This window comes from Mytilus californianus, unplaced genomic scaffold (genome assembly GCF_021869535.1).
Source record: "Mytilus californianus isolate M0D057914Y unplaced genomic scaffold, xbMytCali1.0.p SCAF_8, whole genome shotgun sequence".
Lineage (NCBI taxonomy): Eukaryota > Metazoa > Mollusca > Bivalvia > Mytilida > Mytilidae > Mytilus > Mytilus californianus.
In genome coordinates this window covers 112,552,550-112,569,571 of record NW_026262734.1, presented here as the reverse complement: position 1 = coordinate 112,569,571, position 17,022 = coordinate 112,552,550, and the positions used below count along the sequence as shown (strand labels likewise).

Sequence of the window (17,022 nt, the reverse complement as noted above, 5' to 3'; positions counted from 1 at the left end):
CTCTGGTAAAAAATAGGTATACAAACAACCGACAAAAAACAACCGACAAAACATTATTCAGTTACTAAGCTGTCCTGTCTGACATCCATCTATAGCATACAGACCACGCAATATAAAAATAAGATGTGGTATATGATTTTCGATGAGACAAATTTCCACCAAAGACCAAATGACATAGAAATTAGCAACTGTAGTGCATCATAGGGCTTCAACAATGAGAAAAACCCATACTGCATAGCATAGTGATGATCCTACTTTGTGTACTGCTGTATCACACCAACAGGCAGTATTTACAAGTATCTTGGTTACCCCTGCTATATTGCATTATACTGTAGATTATTATTTCGTAGGATACTGATTTTCATGTATTTTGTGGTTATATATATATATATAGGTGAATGTTCGACAAAGCACAATATTTTTAATAGGCTTGTATGCTGCGACTCTGGCAAAATCACAAAATCAAATATCCGCAAAAAAACAATTTTTCCTCAATCCATAAAAATTTATACCCAAGAAAATGAATGAATCCACAGAAGTTAATAATGATAATAATTAAATAAACAACTTCAGAAAGTCAGGTCCCATCTGACAGTATAAACAAATCCTGCATACCTGTATACAGTACCATGACATTGGAGTGTATTGATGTGTTGATAACTGTTCAATAAATATAACTATACACCATGAAATATATCTGATCTGAAATAGATTAAATAATTTAATAACTTTGTCAACATACAATATATATCCAAAAGTTGATCTACATGTTGAATGTTTGTCAGCAGCTTAAAAAGGGGTGGGAATATAAATTTTTTTTAGAGATGAGTGAAATGTTAGGAAAACAATATTATAATAAAGACCTGTTGGTCATAAAAGGTGAACAAATCGGGATCTGTGTTGACCAAGAACATTAATGTAAAAATTTGAAATTGATTTGGGCATTAAACCACAGTATAAAGGAATGATTATTTCTTTGTGAATAGATTTTATTATTGTTCATTTACTATAGTTAACCTTAGAGCCCTCAGAAATATTAAAGGGACAAAAAATCATCAGCAGATATAATTCTTTGCATGGTTCTTTACCAGGTTCATCTGACCCTTGAAAATTGTTCAGGGATACTATCATTAGAAACATCTAAAAGAGGAACGGCTTTTGTCAACATAGATTTTTATAATAATTTGTTAACTAATTACTTATATCTCACCTGAAGGTTTAAAACTGGCATTTTATTTTCGGTGGTCTGAGACAAATCTCCCTGTGGCTTAATTTTTCGTTGACAAACATATATTTCGACTTTGAAAGATATTTGTTTATTACAGCTGTCAAAATATTATATGTATATGCAGTTTAAAGGGATTATAAAGAAACTTTTGAGTAATATTGTTTTACCCTTTAGCCTGTTTTGAAGATTTATATATCTGTTTTATTTACTCGTCAGTAAAAAGATCAAAAGCATATCGCACATTGTGTAGATTCAAGTGAGAAAATTTTGGATAAAATATTCAGCAATTATATAATTTGCATTGGATTAAAGGATTTAATTTGAACCAGTTTTAACTAATGAATTACCAACTGATAAATATATTGAAATTGTATTATATGAAGAAGATTATAATTCATGTGTAATTCCTTATTAAATGGAACCTAATCTAACTTTGAATAAATTGAAAGGCTTGAAGTTGTTTTAGAATGAAAAGACGGATTTTAATTATGTAGGATTTTCACCAAAAGAACTGATTTAATATTTGGAATTTATATTGAATTGGAGATGTGCATTGGATCTTTTAAAAACATTGAAAAAAATGAGCGAACTAACTAAAGTTTAGAGAAGAAATTTTGATGGAATGAAGCATTATGCAAATCTTTTTTCAATTCAAATGTTACAACATTTGGAACATTTAATGGTTAACTAACATATGGAAAACTCCAGATAAGGGACTTTGACAGGAATAAACCATGACAGGTATCAAGCGACCTATTCCTATAAGTGGGATGGATTTACTCCCCAATATGTATACACCGGGGATGTATACTAATAAAAAGGATAATATTCCATTCTCAGTTGTACTGCAACAGGTAAGACGGGATTGTACCACTCAAAATAAATCAAATAATGCAAGGATGAAATACATGATTTTCCAATTGGTGCGTTTTTCCTGGAAATTTTGACGCTACAAAGTAAATATTCTCTTATGACGTGTTTTCCCCTAAATGACCCCAGGTAACAGGGGCAGTTCATTCATAAAATAGAAATTGGTATCTGGTGTATTGTATGGCTTTACTATCATTCCCAATTAGCTGAACGTGTATTAAGCACCAATCATCAATCATTGCCTATTAGGCTGCTTTGGAATTGCAATAATCATCTGAGCCTGTATTGTACAGAGCTTTCAATCTGAAGCTAAGAATCTATAAAATTTGAATAGTCACCTGGATTTCTTGTTGACTTTTGTTAGTACATATTCCAGCACAAGCATGGCAATAAAGTATATCTTGTTCAATGTGCATGTAGATGTTGTCTCAGTTTAGTTTTTTTTGCTAAAACATGAGATCCAATCTAACTTATAATTTCTTTATACAAAAGAGTTGACATGTGGCCTTTACAGATCAATAAAAGATTAAGTATATTCTCCTGATGCTCTATAATTAGTGAATGTTCTTTTTTCAGAATCGTAAACTTTCGGAAGATAAAGACAGACATCTTCAAAAGAGGGTATCAGAACTACAGACACAAGTACAACGACTGGAGAGAAAGATATCATTACTCAACAATGAAAATGAATCAATAGTAAGTTAGATGGTACAGGAATGAACAAAAGGGAATTTTGAAATGTTTTATCCTGGAGTTACTAATTGTGTAGATCGTCCTGAACATGTATGAAATATTTGCCACTGAACATTAAGAAAACATCAATCAATTAATCAATCTGATTATGAAGATGTGTTTGGATTCTTAAAAAAGGTCCAAAATGAAAGATGGCCACTCATTCAGTCATAAATTTTCTAAAAGGAATTTATACGTTCATTAAAATAAAATTGACGAACATAAAAATATCTGTGTAAAGTAAGATTTATATTGTAATATATCTGCCATATCTGTTCACAGTTTTGAAGTTTTATTTATTTGTATAGTAGGAGATTTCTTCAATATTTGTCAAGTGATCGTGTTGAAGGTCCTGGTCGTCCCCTCACATAAATCTGGATAAGTTATAAGTAAATACTGACCTTTCAATTTGATTGAGATATATTTCACCAATCAATACAAAAATTTAAATTACGGTATAAATATATCGGATTTCATCTTTTGTCATTCGAATGAATGTTTTGGACACTGAGTAATGGTGTGGTATTTTGTCAGGTACACAGTTATATATTGATACAGATTTACATAATTACAATGGATAAATTCCAATAACTCAAGGTCATTGCCAAGATTGTAATTCTATGTTGTTTTAGGTTAGGTTAATAGTTTGGTTTTTTTTTTTATAAGTATGATTATGCATTCAGTACCAATTTTTCTTCTTTTTTTTTTTGTTACCTTAAAACCATGAAGTGTGAATTCCAAACAGAAGTTTTCTTCAATTGTCTTGCACTACTGTCGGATGTTTAGGGGAGGGTAAGGTACCTGCTAACATGTTTAGGGGAGGGTAAGGTACCTGCTAACATGTTTACTCTAGCCACATTCTGTATGTGCCTAATCTTAGTCATGTAGTGGTTGTCGTTTGTTGCTGTATATCATATTTGTTTTTCTTTTATTGCTTGTAAATAAATTAGACCTGAGTAGTTTTCTTGTTTTCTTGTTTGAATTGTTTTACATTGGTCATTTCGTAGCCTTTATGGTTTGCTGTGCGGTATGGGTTTTGTTCATTGTTGATGGCCCTATGGAGACCTAAAGTTGCTAAAATTCTACATCATTTTGTCTCTGGTGGAGAGTTGTCCTATTGGCAATAATACTACATCTCCTTATTTTCATATACTTAAAGATTTATCAGTTCATTTGAACTGACTAGACTTCTAGGCCTCAAATTCTATGACATACAAAAACATTAGAGACTTGGTAACATCAGTGTGCCCAACGTTACTAACTTAGCCCAATTTGGTTGCTACTCTTTGTTTCAAATAGGTCAAATTTTATTTATAAATCTTAAACCATATTTATATCGGTCATAATGAGTATTTTTTCAATCTTAAGGTCACAGGATATCTGTATGAGGATAAGATTCAAATACCTGACTTGACCGAAAAACATATACCTGTGCAAAAAAATTAAATGCCTGTTTAAAGCCATTATAAGATAATATCATCGAATATTAAATTTTGAATTGTCACAAATTAATAAGTCATTGTGTATAAGTCATGTTTGTCATAATAGATATCAACTTTAATATTTCTTCAAATAATTTGTGTTTATTACTGTGGGATATACCAAAGTCACACATAGTAACATGGATAAAAATAAATGGGGGTATAACTGCAAAAGTGCATGTCCTAACCAGGAAACACCTTAAATGGTTATCTTGGTATATATCTTAGTATCCCTCCTTTTCTAACTTTCCTATGCTACATCTAAAGCAATTTTATTCACTATCAGTTATATTTCTAAAGTTTCTAAACATGTTTTGTGAAAAAGATTGAAAATTTTGTTATTTATATATATATATGGTGTACAAATTTTTGCACCTCATGTTTGCAGTATACCATCTTTTCCGCTTGTTTTCTGTTTGGTATTGAATTAATAATAAAGATCCATTTTGTTACATCTTGTGACCCGTTATTTGGCAATCGCCAATGGCAGTCAGCAGGGTTTAAGAACATCCATTGTTCGACCTGTTAGTCAAATGCGTTTTGTTTAAATATACTTTTTCACTTTTTTGGTCTTTTGGAAAATGTTGTTTGTGCTGTATTTAGACCCCTCTACCAAGAAATTTGTTTTGCATGCACATGTATAAAAATTGCGGTTTTTATCCAACCCAGTCATAGGTTTGAACGTTGTTTTCAATTTAGACTTATATATATATATATATCTAATATTTATTTCATACATTTATATATTCCTATGGTTTTTTTTTTTGGTTTTTTTTTTTACGAAAACAAATATGTCTATTGGAGAATTTCCTGATATATAAATACCTAACATGCTTAAGTAGCCCAGGTCGCATACTTACATCTGTGTATTTAATTTATATTTGAAAAATCATTTGATATCTTTTTCCTGCCAATTAATTCATTTTTTTTAGACTAAAGATATTGTTGTTAGAGCAGTTTTAGAAATATTAACAGTTTCTTGGATTCTAGTTATTTTCTCCTGTGTACAGTTTTTAGAAGTTCAGAAATTGCCAACAGATATAAATGCCTAAAATATTTACCAGTCCTTTTGAACTGGCTAAACTCCTAGACTGTTAAAAAATATGAGACCACAGACGAGTTCTCGTTACTGGTAGTTTATTGTATGACTTATTTTTTTTTTACAAAGAAATCGGAAAATATCCCCAAACCACAATAATTGTACTCTATTGTGTTACATTGTAGTAAGATTGATAATCCAGTACATCTGACATAAAATACCTTTTGTTTTAAAGGCAGACAAACTATATAACATTCATGACATTAGTCAGAGTTTTTATACTTGTGTATCTCTGACCTCACACTCCCACACAGGTAAACATACCTGTACTTACCTGTACATTTTTTCTAAAAAAGTAACTGTCTGTGCTGTTATTTTAGTAGATGAGTTCCACCACTATAATACCAAACTTCAGCAAACTTTTTGATAAGGGAGAGAAATTATCTTATATATAAAAATACAAAAACAAATAGGAACCCACCAAAAAAAGGAAAAGGAACATATTTCATCATTACTTCAAATGCCTGCATTATTTAATAAAAATGAATTTAATATAAATTGATATTTCTTCATTCTCATTTCAGAAAAAGCGTCAGGATGAAAAAAAACCATTAGAAGAAAAAATAAAAACACTGAAGAAAAGAAATGCTGAACTTGCAGCAATTGCGCGTCGCTTGGAAGAAAAGGCCAAACATTTACAACAGGAAAATATTAAGGTAGATCACCTATTGCTTTATTAAGAGCAACAAATTAGACGTCAATAAAGATTGGTCTAAGTTTAAGATATCTCACAGACCAACCCAAACACGTCGGACCGCAGGTCATGACCTGTAAAAAACTTGAAGGTCCGCCACCATCCTGTGAACTACAGGACCTCCTGTCCTGTACATTTTTTGCAGCATGCAATATTAAAATTGGGAAAAATGTGCTGCTATATCAAACAAAAAATATTGTTTTCCTCCCGAGATCAATGAAAAACAATTGTCCTTATATTAATTAGGATCGTGGAAATACCCTAGTCATATTTATAGAGATATATGGGCAACACAAATAGTAACCCGATCAGAATGCAATAATATAAAAAGCAGCCAATGAAATCACGCTTCCATTGACACGCGGTGAGATTTTCTTGTCAACTATTTTATGCATTCCCTGAAAATCAGCATTTCTAATGTGACTTCTTTTTTTTTTAAACATATTATAAGATGATTTTAAGGCTCACTGGCTTTTCCCCTACTGCTAAAACCCTTTCAATTTGAATATTTTGAAGATTTTGTATCTCGATTGTCATGTCCGCTGCGTCAGTTTTCGGCATTTCTTTTTTCCCTGGTTCATTACGCATGCCCCGGAATCACATGTTGTAAACAATAACATGAGTTTCCTCCGTTTTTATGATGGTGCTGTACCTGGTCAAAAACAGAAGGCCGATGATGAAAGTACAGGATGAATCCATGAACTCAAATAAAATACTAGATTATGCCAAAGAGGAATAAATTTAGATAAAGTCTTAAAAAATGAAGTTTTATTCAATGTGATTAAACATGCAAAAGTGTAGTACAAGATAGTAGTTTTGGTTACTTCATTTATCATAGTCAAAGCACTCAGAATGCAGGATTTTGCATCTAATTTTTCAAAAATTTTATGGGGGGGGCATGACCCCAGACCCCCCTAGCAAGTTCGCAAGGCTTTGCGCTGCTCACTGGTGATAATAAGTAGGTCCTGTAACAGCAATGAAGGTTCAGTAAAAAATATTTGTTACTGGACCTCCTGACCTGTTAAAACAATTTAAGTTTGGCTGGGTCTGATCTCAATCAAATTTATTTACTAAAAACAATAGGGTAGATCTCATTTATATGTTGACAGTAAACTGGAACTGTTTCCAAAGTTTGCCAAATAGAGCTAAAGCGTACCATGATGTGTGAGTATTTATAATATCCATGTCTTGTGGATATAGATGAACCATGAATAAGATGTGCAGCAGTAAATTTACTATGGACTTGTATGAAAATAAATGACAAAATCCAGTACTTTTTAAGAAAATTGATACACATACAATTTAATGAATCCTGGAAATTTTCACAATATGAAAAGCTTTGGTTATTGAAATAGATACTGGGATAAGAAGTAATAATTGTGGGACATGTCCATAATAAAACCATTTCTTCTATGTTATTGTTTTTATTGACCAACTAAATTTGTTAGGAATGCTTTAAAGTTAAGAATATCTAAAAACTCCTTTAAACAATCTTCATGTAGAAAATGCTTTACTAATTCCCACTAATGAAAGCTGTAATTGAATTGATATAGCTTTCTGAAATTCGTCTAGTTTCACAAGGGTCATAAATGGGAGTATGTACATGGGCAAACAAGAAATAAAATGGTCATTCCATGATGAACAAAAATAAAAACTTATAGTAGTGTTCATGTTGCTGTTTAAACAAAATTTGCACCGTATAGTGAGTAATGAGCTTCAACAAAAACAAAAAAAATGTGAAATAAAAGATGCATAATTTGCACGAAAATAACCCTTTACCACCATCTTTTACCTGAAGGATATATGTTTTATCCACATAAAGGAGTACTTGAGATTAATGCCAAAACAAATTGACATAGTATTTAGTCCAGTTCAGTAAATATTTCCTATTAATGATACTTTATCATTGTGTAATTGGTTCACCTCTGTCCATTCATTGATAAATGAAAATTTAATGCATGTTGACCAGAGCAAAAATTTTCTACCTTGTCATTGCCCAGCAGCAGACGACAGTTGGACAAATAAACATAGCTGGGAGTCTGATCAGATAAAATATTTGTACAGTGAACTATGTGTCATTCTTGTGTCATATCCTTGTATACATGTGGATCAAAATTTAATATTTAAGGAATATATTCTCTTATGATTCGAAAATTTTAAGAAGTAATTAATGAATTAGTGAGGAAATTTAATTATGCTAATATGGTGTTTATTAAACGGATTAGGGAAAGACTTTGAACTTTTAATCTGAATGATATGCAATATGATTGTGTTAAAACTTTGTAATTTTCAGTTGAAGAGGACATGAATTTAATTTTCTTCTGGTTTTCCATTCGAGCTTTTCATTTTCTATTCAGAATTTTATTGACTTCACCAAAAGTTTGAATTTCAGAGTCATGATGTTTGTTCACATGGATTTTAACCGGAATACATTTTGTGTTTTATTGTGAAGATGATGGATTAGGTGTCTTTTAAGTGAACTGTTAAGCAATGTGTTTTTGGATTATGTTCAGAAAACAAATATAAAAGTTCCATGCATTTGTATAAAATGTCTTTTTGTTGGGAGGAACTTTTTGACAAAGATTTTGTAATGGTAGGTTAATTGAACACAGGATTTTTTACTTAATTCTTAAGCTAAAGTATTTTATATCGAATTTTTACTCATTGTATAAAAAAGAAATACCTTTAGGCAGTAAAGATTCAGGCTTATGATATATTTTTTGTTGTAGTATTTTAGTTTTCTAATAAAGTAAATATTTACTACCACTCTCCTTCTGCAGTATGTAACACCCAATCTCTTGTAGAGTTTTAACAATTCATTCATCTTCTACTGGAGACTATTTTTATCCTGTATTGAAAATTTTTGTCAAGCGAATTTTAATTTGGAGTGCCTTTGTCAGTTGTTAAATGAAATACAGGTTTAAAAAAATGTCATTGGTTAGACTATCATGTGAGATTTTCATGTCTTATTACCTCAAAATGTCAAACTAATTTTTCTCTTTTTCATATTTTATTCAGAAAGTCAAAGAAGATGGTCATGGCCATCCAGAAACGGACCATTTGAAGAAAATGTTTGCCCGCCAACGTGCCAAAGACCTTTCGGAGCATGCTAAAGCCATGCTAGCCAAAGACAGGGAGATTGAGGACCTACGCAAAAAATGTCAGGAATTGGCCGATCAACTAAGCAATGCTGAATTTCTTGGTCCTGAGGTTTGTCTGGAGACATTTCAATGTTGTATTTTAGCGAGGAAATGTTTAAAAAATATGCAAATGAAACACTCTTGACTACTAATATGAAAGATATGGTTTGTTGCCAATGAGACAATTATCTACTAAAGACCAAATGATGTGGATGGAAGCAACTTTAAGACTTTAAGACACCTTACCCATTTTGGACTGAGGAGCATGTTCACATTAGACAGGTTTTTGGTGGTTTTCACTGCTTATATTATTGATCAGTTCAGTTTAGGCAGGTGTCCTCTTTATGCATGGTTTGCTTAAACAAATTTCATTGAATTTATTGAAGTTCTTTTTCTGATGGATGTCAAATTTTTGTGGACCAAAATAGAATTTTAATTTCCTAGTTTCAAGATTAAGACAAATCTGAGAAAAATATTTGTAATATGAAGTTAAAATAATTTTTTCTATTTATAAATTCATAGTGATGGGGAATTGAGGTAGCACAAAAAAAGTATTCAAATATTACACTAAATTTATATCAGTAGTTATTTAAGCTTAAATTTCAGAACTTTGGATCTATTTTCAGAATGTACAGATGTATGAAGAGAAAGAAGAATTAATTAGTATTATCAAACAGGCAGCAAAAGAGAGATTAACCATGGAGAAACAGATTGCTAAAATCAAACCAGTAAGTTCTTAATAAGTACCGAATATCAGGTTGTCTGCATATTGATATTGTAAAATATCAGCTGCAAGTCACAATATGAAGCATTTTGTCGAGTGAGCGCAGCGAACGAGTTCAAAAAGGTTTCATATTGTGTTGAACAGCTGATATTTTACAATATAAATATGCAGACAACAAGATAATTGATTTATCGGGTTGTATTTGTGTATTTTGCACGATATAAACAAGTGTTTTCTTTGTTTCACCAGCAAACCGGAAGATGACTTGATAAGTTCTGGTCAAACTTATCAACATCGGTTCACACATTATGATGTCGCTGATATGTCCAGGTCAAAGTTATTAAGGCTGGGTCAATGTATTTGACGTCACAAATCCATGATCTGCAATGTTATTAAGACTTGAGCAGAGTGAAAGTGGGACGACAGATAATGGATAAAACTTCGCTGCTCTGATATAGAATAACAAGGTTTTTAAAAGACTGTTATTAATAAATAACAGAATTAAAAGGGCAGAAAAAAAAAGTGAAAGGGATGTGTCCGTATTATTAAGATATAAGCCATTGAAAACTAGGATTGAAATTATTTTTCATATTTTTAACATTGTAACCTTTTTTCTTTCAATAACTTTGAAGAGATAACAAGTATTTAATAAGATTAAAACAAAAATTGCTTTTAAAACTATATATAATAAAATTATGTTTTATAAAAACACTTCAATATAGATATTTCGTGAAAAGATTAATAAACATTTCTTTACCTTTATAACGATTGAACCATACTAGATATTAGATAAAAGTTAAAAACTGCTTAAGTATTACCACAGCTCAGATGACCAAAAACTCTATATTGCCCTTATTTTGCTCTATGTGTTTTTTTTTTCTGACATTTCTGGAGATTTTATAATTCAAGCAATAAGAGCACTGGTTAAAATAACTATATTAAAGAGTTGATCGTGAATCTATAATAGATGGTTTTTCAGAAGATTTTTTAAAAGATTTGGTAGAATAAGCTTGGTTCAATGTCCAGGTTTATTGATTGCAGATAATTAGAATTACTGTAATGCTTTATAATAAGTTAACATTTCAGGAGAGGAGGGAATAAAAAAGGAAATGAAAAGAAAAGAATCGTTAAGATAACATGCAATATTTTCGTACTCCATGTATACCTTTTACAACAAAATTATTTTTATTTACCTGTGTACATTATTTTATTTGGCGGCATTTTGTCCAAGGTTATTTCTGATATTGTTTTACATCTCGCCCCCCCCCCTCCCCCCCCCCTCCCCCCCACTTTTTTTTTTTTTTTTATTAATTTTGTATTTACATTGTGTCATAGATCAATTTTATTCGTTCAGTGTATGTTCACTTGTTTTTGTTAATATGTCTTTTGATTGAGTTCAGCCATTTCAATTGATATTTTGTAGTGTGTCTTTCTATGTTGTGATATTACACCATTGTTTCAGGTTAGGGTGAAGGTTGGCGCCTATTAAAACGTTTAAACCCGCTGCATTTTTTTGCACCTGTCCTAAGTCAGAAACCTGATGTTCAGTGGTTGTCGTTTGTTGATGTGGTTCATAAGTGTTTCTTGTTTCTCGTTTTTTATATAGATTAGACCGTTGGTTTTCCTGTTTGAATGGTTTTACACTACTCATTTTTGGGGCCCTTTATAGCTTGCTGTTTGGTGTGAGCCAAGGCTCTGTGTTGAAGGCCGTACTATGACCCTTTAATGGTTAACTTTTACAAATTGTGACTTGGATGGAGAGTTGTCTCATTGGCACTCATACCACATCTTCTTATATCTATTTGTAAAGAATTGTTGGCACAATTACTTTTTTTCTAATCTAAACAAAATATTAGCAAACAGTCCTGAATAAATGGGAGGTTTTTAGGAACTGTTTGACTACTTCAAGAGTTAGATGATTTGTTTCCTAATGTAAGGGAGATAACTCTGTCTGCCTTGATAACTTTGATTCTGATCAAAAATATTTATTGACTTTAATCAAGGGAAGTAACTCTGATGATCTTAATTTTAGTAAAGAAATTGTCAAGATCAATTTAGTGAAATGATATGGCAGTAGATTGATTTGACAACATTTTAGTTGAAATGATGAAATTTAGAATAGAATGAGGCTTATTAACTAGTAATTCCCATATGGATAATGAACTAATTTGTACTAGATTACAGAAACTCTCATGTTGACTTAATTAATAAATGCTTTTGGCACTTGTAACTATTGACAAGTTAATACCATTGTGAAATATATTTCCAGTTCATAACAAAGATCATTTTCAAAGAAGTATAAAATGTTTTTTCCTTTACACATAGTTAAACCTTGATCATTACTAAAAAAATTAAAACACCTCAATTAAAATCAGATTCTTGGTAGCACATACAAGATTTAACAAAATACCAATATTGGAGAAAAATCAAAGGTCTCACTTACTTTCACAATTCCCATGATGCCTTGATAACGTCTGCTTTAACAATTTGTAAGTTTTATTACGGCTACCACCTACTACCAATTCCTGATTCTTTTATTGGAGACAAACAATTAGAAATACTAATGGGAAGTGGGGGTGGAGGGGGAACACAGTTTCATTTATTAATAACATGAAATCAACAGAAATGAGGGATAGAATTGTCATGTTTGTTACACATTTGATTGAAAAAGGTAGGGTTTGGAGAGTGTAATGTGTTTAACCATGAAATAAACATAAGTTATTGATTTGTTTGGGTTGGGTATTAAATATGGAAATATGATATGTATTTCATCAAAATTTAAAATCAAGTAGATTGATTGATTTATTGATAAAAGTTGGTCATTGCTCTTTTATAATTTATTGATCAATAAATAACAAAATAAATGTAGTCAAGTGAATACAAGAACAAAATCCAAAAATAGATGGTATTCACTCCATCCTAATGTGATCTGGACGTATAATTTTTTTCATAATTCTTTACAAACATTCAACGATGAATTCAATGATAAGTAGAACAGGCAGGACATTTCAGCGTATGCACTCTTAATTTAGGTACCAGCATAATTTTATTTTTGGCTTTTAGTTTTACAACCAGTTTTAAAAATGACAAAACTACAGTTTAACAATGCTTTAGATAATGATACCATGTATGGTTTATTTAAAACACTTCTCTTGTGGAAAAAAACATTGCTCTATTTTTGAAATTGCATTAGTTCTAACATTGTAAAACATTGGAGGATTCAGGAACAAAAATTAATCAGGGTAATAGGCTATAGGGGATTTAACAAATGTAATCATCGTAGAATTGTTTTGTCTGTTTAAGTCACGCAATTGATTGCTTTCTAACTTTAGGAGACAAATGATCAAATTGGTTTTGTAGTCATGCTAAAGTACAATTTGTCAGACATCTGCAAAAAATTTAATAGGTTTTTTACTATATCTGTTTTAATTGGATGATGTAAAGACGAAAGGAGATGTTGGTGAAAGTCAATGAGACAGCAACCCAAAGAAAAAAATAACCAAAAAATAGCTCGAAGTCAATATATTTGAGTGAGCATGGTCCAGTTTTCCATCTTATATATTTACAGCTACGGAAAATGTTTTCTTTAGTTCAAAAAGAAATTTAATAAAACTTTAGATCACATTAAACTGTTAAGAAAACTTGAAAAAATTAGTCTGAAATTTTAAAGTTAGAAAGTATTCAAATATAACACTATCAATATTCCTTAATTTGGAAAATATGTACACGCAGGTCTTTTTTTTAACATGGTATATTGACTTCTAGTAGGTTTTTTGTGTTGCATGTTACTGGCCCATTAATGTTTATCCCACATCTCCTTTCATTCATATAAGATTTAAATTATGTATCTTAGACATGACTTAAGTAACCACCTTACTGCATTGTTTTATAGCACTTTGAGGATTAATATGTATAAAACAACAAGATTGATGTAAATAATCTATCTGACGATAACCAGTTACCGCCAGTATTTGTTAAATCTGTAAAATGAGATTGTAATTGAACGTCCAGTATTACCTATAATTGGTTTGTATATAGACCTGCCTAATTAGACGCTGAATACAGTCATTTTTAACCTCGGCAGATGGTTCATTGACTTTTTTTCTGATATTGATTAGTACTTTTAGTCAATACTGTGTGTTATTAAGGATTTTATAACGTAATTACATTAATTATCGTGAGTCTATCATTTGTTTCACACCAAAAAGAAGGTCAGTACATTTTTTTGGAATAGCATTCATTTTATTTTTCGTATTTATTATCATTGATGATATCTACAGTTGAGATTATGAATTTTAGTTCACCTGAGGATAGTGCTGTGTAAAGCTTTGATCAATTGGATTTGTCAGATTGCCTGATAGTAATTAGCTTTTACTTTCTCATTAGTGATCGACATTGTTGTTTTATCGAGATTTTGATCTGAAAGTACAAAAAAAAATCTACATTAAAGAAAACACATATTTTATTTATGTGGAAATAATGCAACTGATTCAGTATCGCAATAATAAGAACTCACATTCTGATATCTGATACAAATTTTATGTATGCATTATTTCCTGAAATCCCAATAACCAATCTCCCATTTTTGTTCATTCTTCAAAAAACGCTATAATAAATGCACAAAATAATTTCTGAATTTACAGTATTTATTTTTGAAGATTAGTTTAAATTTAACTTTAAAGATATTTTTTTTTAAATTTGTTATTACATCTCCAGTGACTCCATTTGCACAGAAATGTTAACAGTTATACTAAAATGTTTGGTTAGGATTGCCAGTTGCTTTGCTTTTTGTCAAGTGGCCAATATTTCATCCTTAGGACCAAAATAAATTGAATCAATAAGTCTAAGTATGAAGTGCGAAAAAAGGGTCAAAATAATGAAATTATTGTAAAGTCTTCACGGTGTCACTTCCCAAATTGTATTTTTTTTTTTATACTTACATCAATAAAGCAAATATTTCTTGAAAGTGGTGGTGAGAAGGTTTTGACCACCAAAACATGCAAAGGACTGACACAAAAGTTCAACAAGTTCTAAATGCAAACAAAATATCAGAATCCATTATAAAGTGTATATAAACATTGTTTAAAGTTTTGTAGTGACACATGATATTTAGGAAGTCCCCTTCTACTAAAAATAGCACTCAGGTTTTTTGAAAATCTTAGTTAGCATACTATTTTGCACATCTGCCGTAAAATTGTGGTGCAAGTTCATGCACAAGTAAATTTAGGCTCAAAATAGTCAAAATATATTTCTCATTCAGCAACAGTTTCATTTATAAAATTCATTTGCTGATTGTAGAAAACGACATCAAAATTATTTTGTTTAGTCTCAATAGGGCTCCGTTTACATATGTTTTAAAAGTGATTGATTGAATTGATGGTGTGGCACCTTCACATATCAAATGCTTGCCATCAATTTCGAATTTTAAAACTTTTTTCCAATTTACCTTACCTTAGCATGAGGGTTATATTATTTATTTACAATCTGATAACCTAAGCATGTGTACAAAAGAGTCTTTTAATACAAAAATCTTATATTTTACAAATCTTATTGTGTGTACCGGCCTTTAGAAGTGTTAGAATGTCACCATAAACCTCTGTCTTGATGGGAGCAATAACATAAAATTTGATATTCTTTACAGATTTAACTTTCCACATTCATATCGATTATCCTTACACTCATTTTGTGATACTTCAATTTTTAGCCCCTAAAGGACCTTTGCACACTTCCTCTTTTGAACTATTGATTACACTCTCCATTGATTTCTCATTCTTGGGTGATTAGTTAGTTAGCAGGAAATAATGGGATAAGTAGTTAATCGAATGACAATCACATTTATTTAGGCGTAATGATACACATTAGCAATTCTTTAATTACCCGTTACACTGATCAGACGTAGATTCATGATTTGATGTTAGGGAGATTCAATTATGAGTTGAAGGACCATATTTTGTAACAATATTTGCTTTTTTTATGGGGCATAGGGCAAACACCTGGTGTGTACCTGTCTGAATCGGTGCCTTCTGATAACAGATGCTTTGGAGATTGCTTCATTTTATGTATCCAATTTTTTAAATAATTTTTCTTGGCTGAAAACTTTAGGACTCAAAAACTGTCATCAGTATAAGATAACATTATCAGAACTTCTCCAATAAACAAGCTGTTAAAGAAACCTCTATGCAACATTATGCTCATGCTCTGTTCTCAATACATGTACAGTATGCTCATGCTCTGTTCTTAATACATGTACAGTATGCTCATGCTCTGTTCTCAATACATGTACAGTATGCTCATACACTGTTCTCAATACATGTACAGTATGCTCATGCTCTGTTCTCAATACATGTACAGTATGCTCATACACTGTATGCTCATACACTGTTCTCAATACATGTACAGTATGCTCATACACTGTTCTCAATACATGTACATTATGGTCATGTGAATTTGTACATTGATTGAGTGTTATAGTATTTTGTCTTTTGTTGCTGTGTATATTATTATTATTATATTTGCTTTTGGTCTATTGTTTTGTACATAAATCAGGCTGTTTGTTTTCTCGTTTTAATTGAGTTGTCTTTTCTGGTGTTTGGCCTCTTTTAGCTTGCTATGGGGTATGGGTTTTGCACATTGTAGAAGGCCGTTCAGTGACCTATAGTTGTTAACTTCTATGTCATTTGGTGTCTGTTGGAGAGTTGTCTCATTGGCAATCATACCACATCTTCTTATTTTTACATTTGAAAATGTGAATTTGAAATTGTTTGATTGTTATATACTTGTGGCACAAGAATATAATTTATCAGTCAAGTCCGGACAATACAACCATTTTGGAAGCCCTGACTTGGGCCATGTGTAGGGTATGCCAGGTTATCCAAGTTTTCTGTAGTCCAGTTGGATATTAGTTCAACTTTTGGGTCAGTTTGAATCGTCACTTAAATTTAGATAAGACAAATCTGTGAAACCTGTTTGAGTCTGAAGGGAACTGTTGTATCAAGACAACATTGAATACTCTTTATTAATTTGACCTGCATAACTGAACTGAAAACCTATCTTA

General features: G+C 31.1%; 1 protein-coding gene across 21 annotated transcripts in view; it reads left to right on the top strand.

Moving 5' to 3' along the window:
• Positions 1-17,022, top strand: part of LOC127712109 (RIMS-binding protein 2-like) — a 172,177-nt gene that overhangs the window by 45,086 nt on the left and 110,069 nt on the right. For 20 of the 21 annotated variants that reach the window (XM_052218331.1, XM_052218332.1, XM_052218320.1 and 17 more), the window contains 4 exons: positions 2,675-2,794; positions 5,935-6,066; positions 9,123-9,314; positions 9,871-9,972. In XM_052218331.1, coding sequence (XP_052074291.1) covers positions 2,675-2,794; positions 5,935-6,066; positions 9,123-9,314; positions 9,871-9,972 — 546 coding nt within the window. Of the gene's footprint in view, positions 1-1,527; positions 2,083-2,674; positions 2,795-5,934; positions 6,067-9,122; positions 9,315-9,870; positions 9,973-17,022 lie in introns of those variants that run through there. The other variant, XM_052218334.1, reaches the window with a different exon arrangement.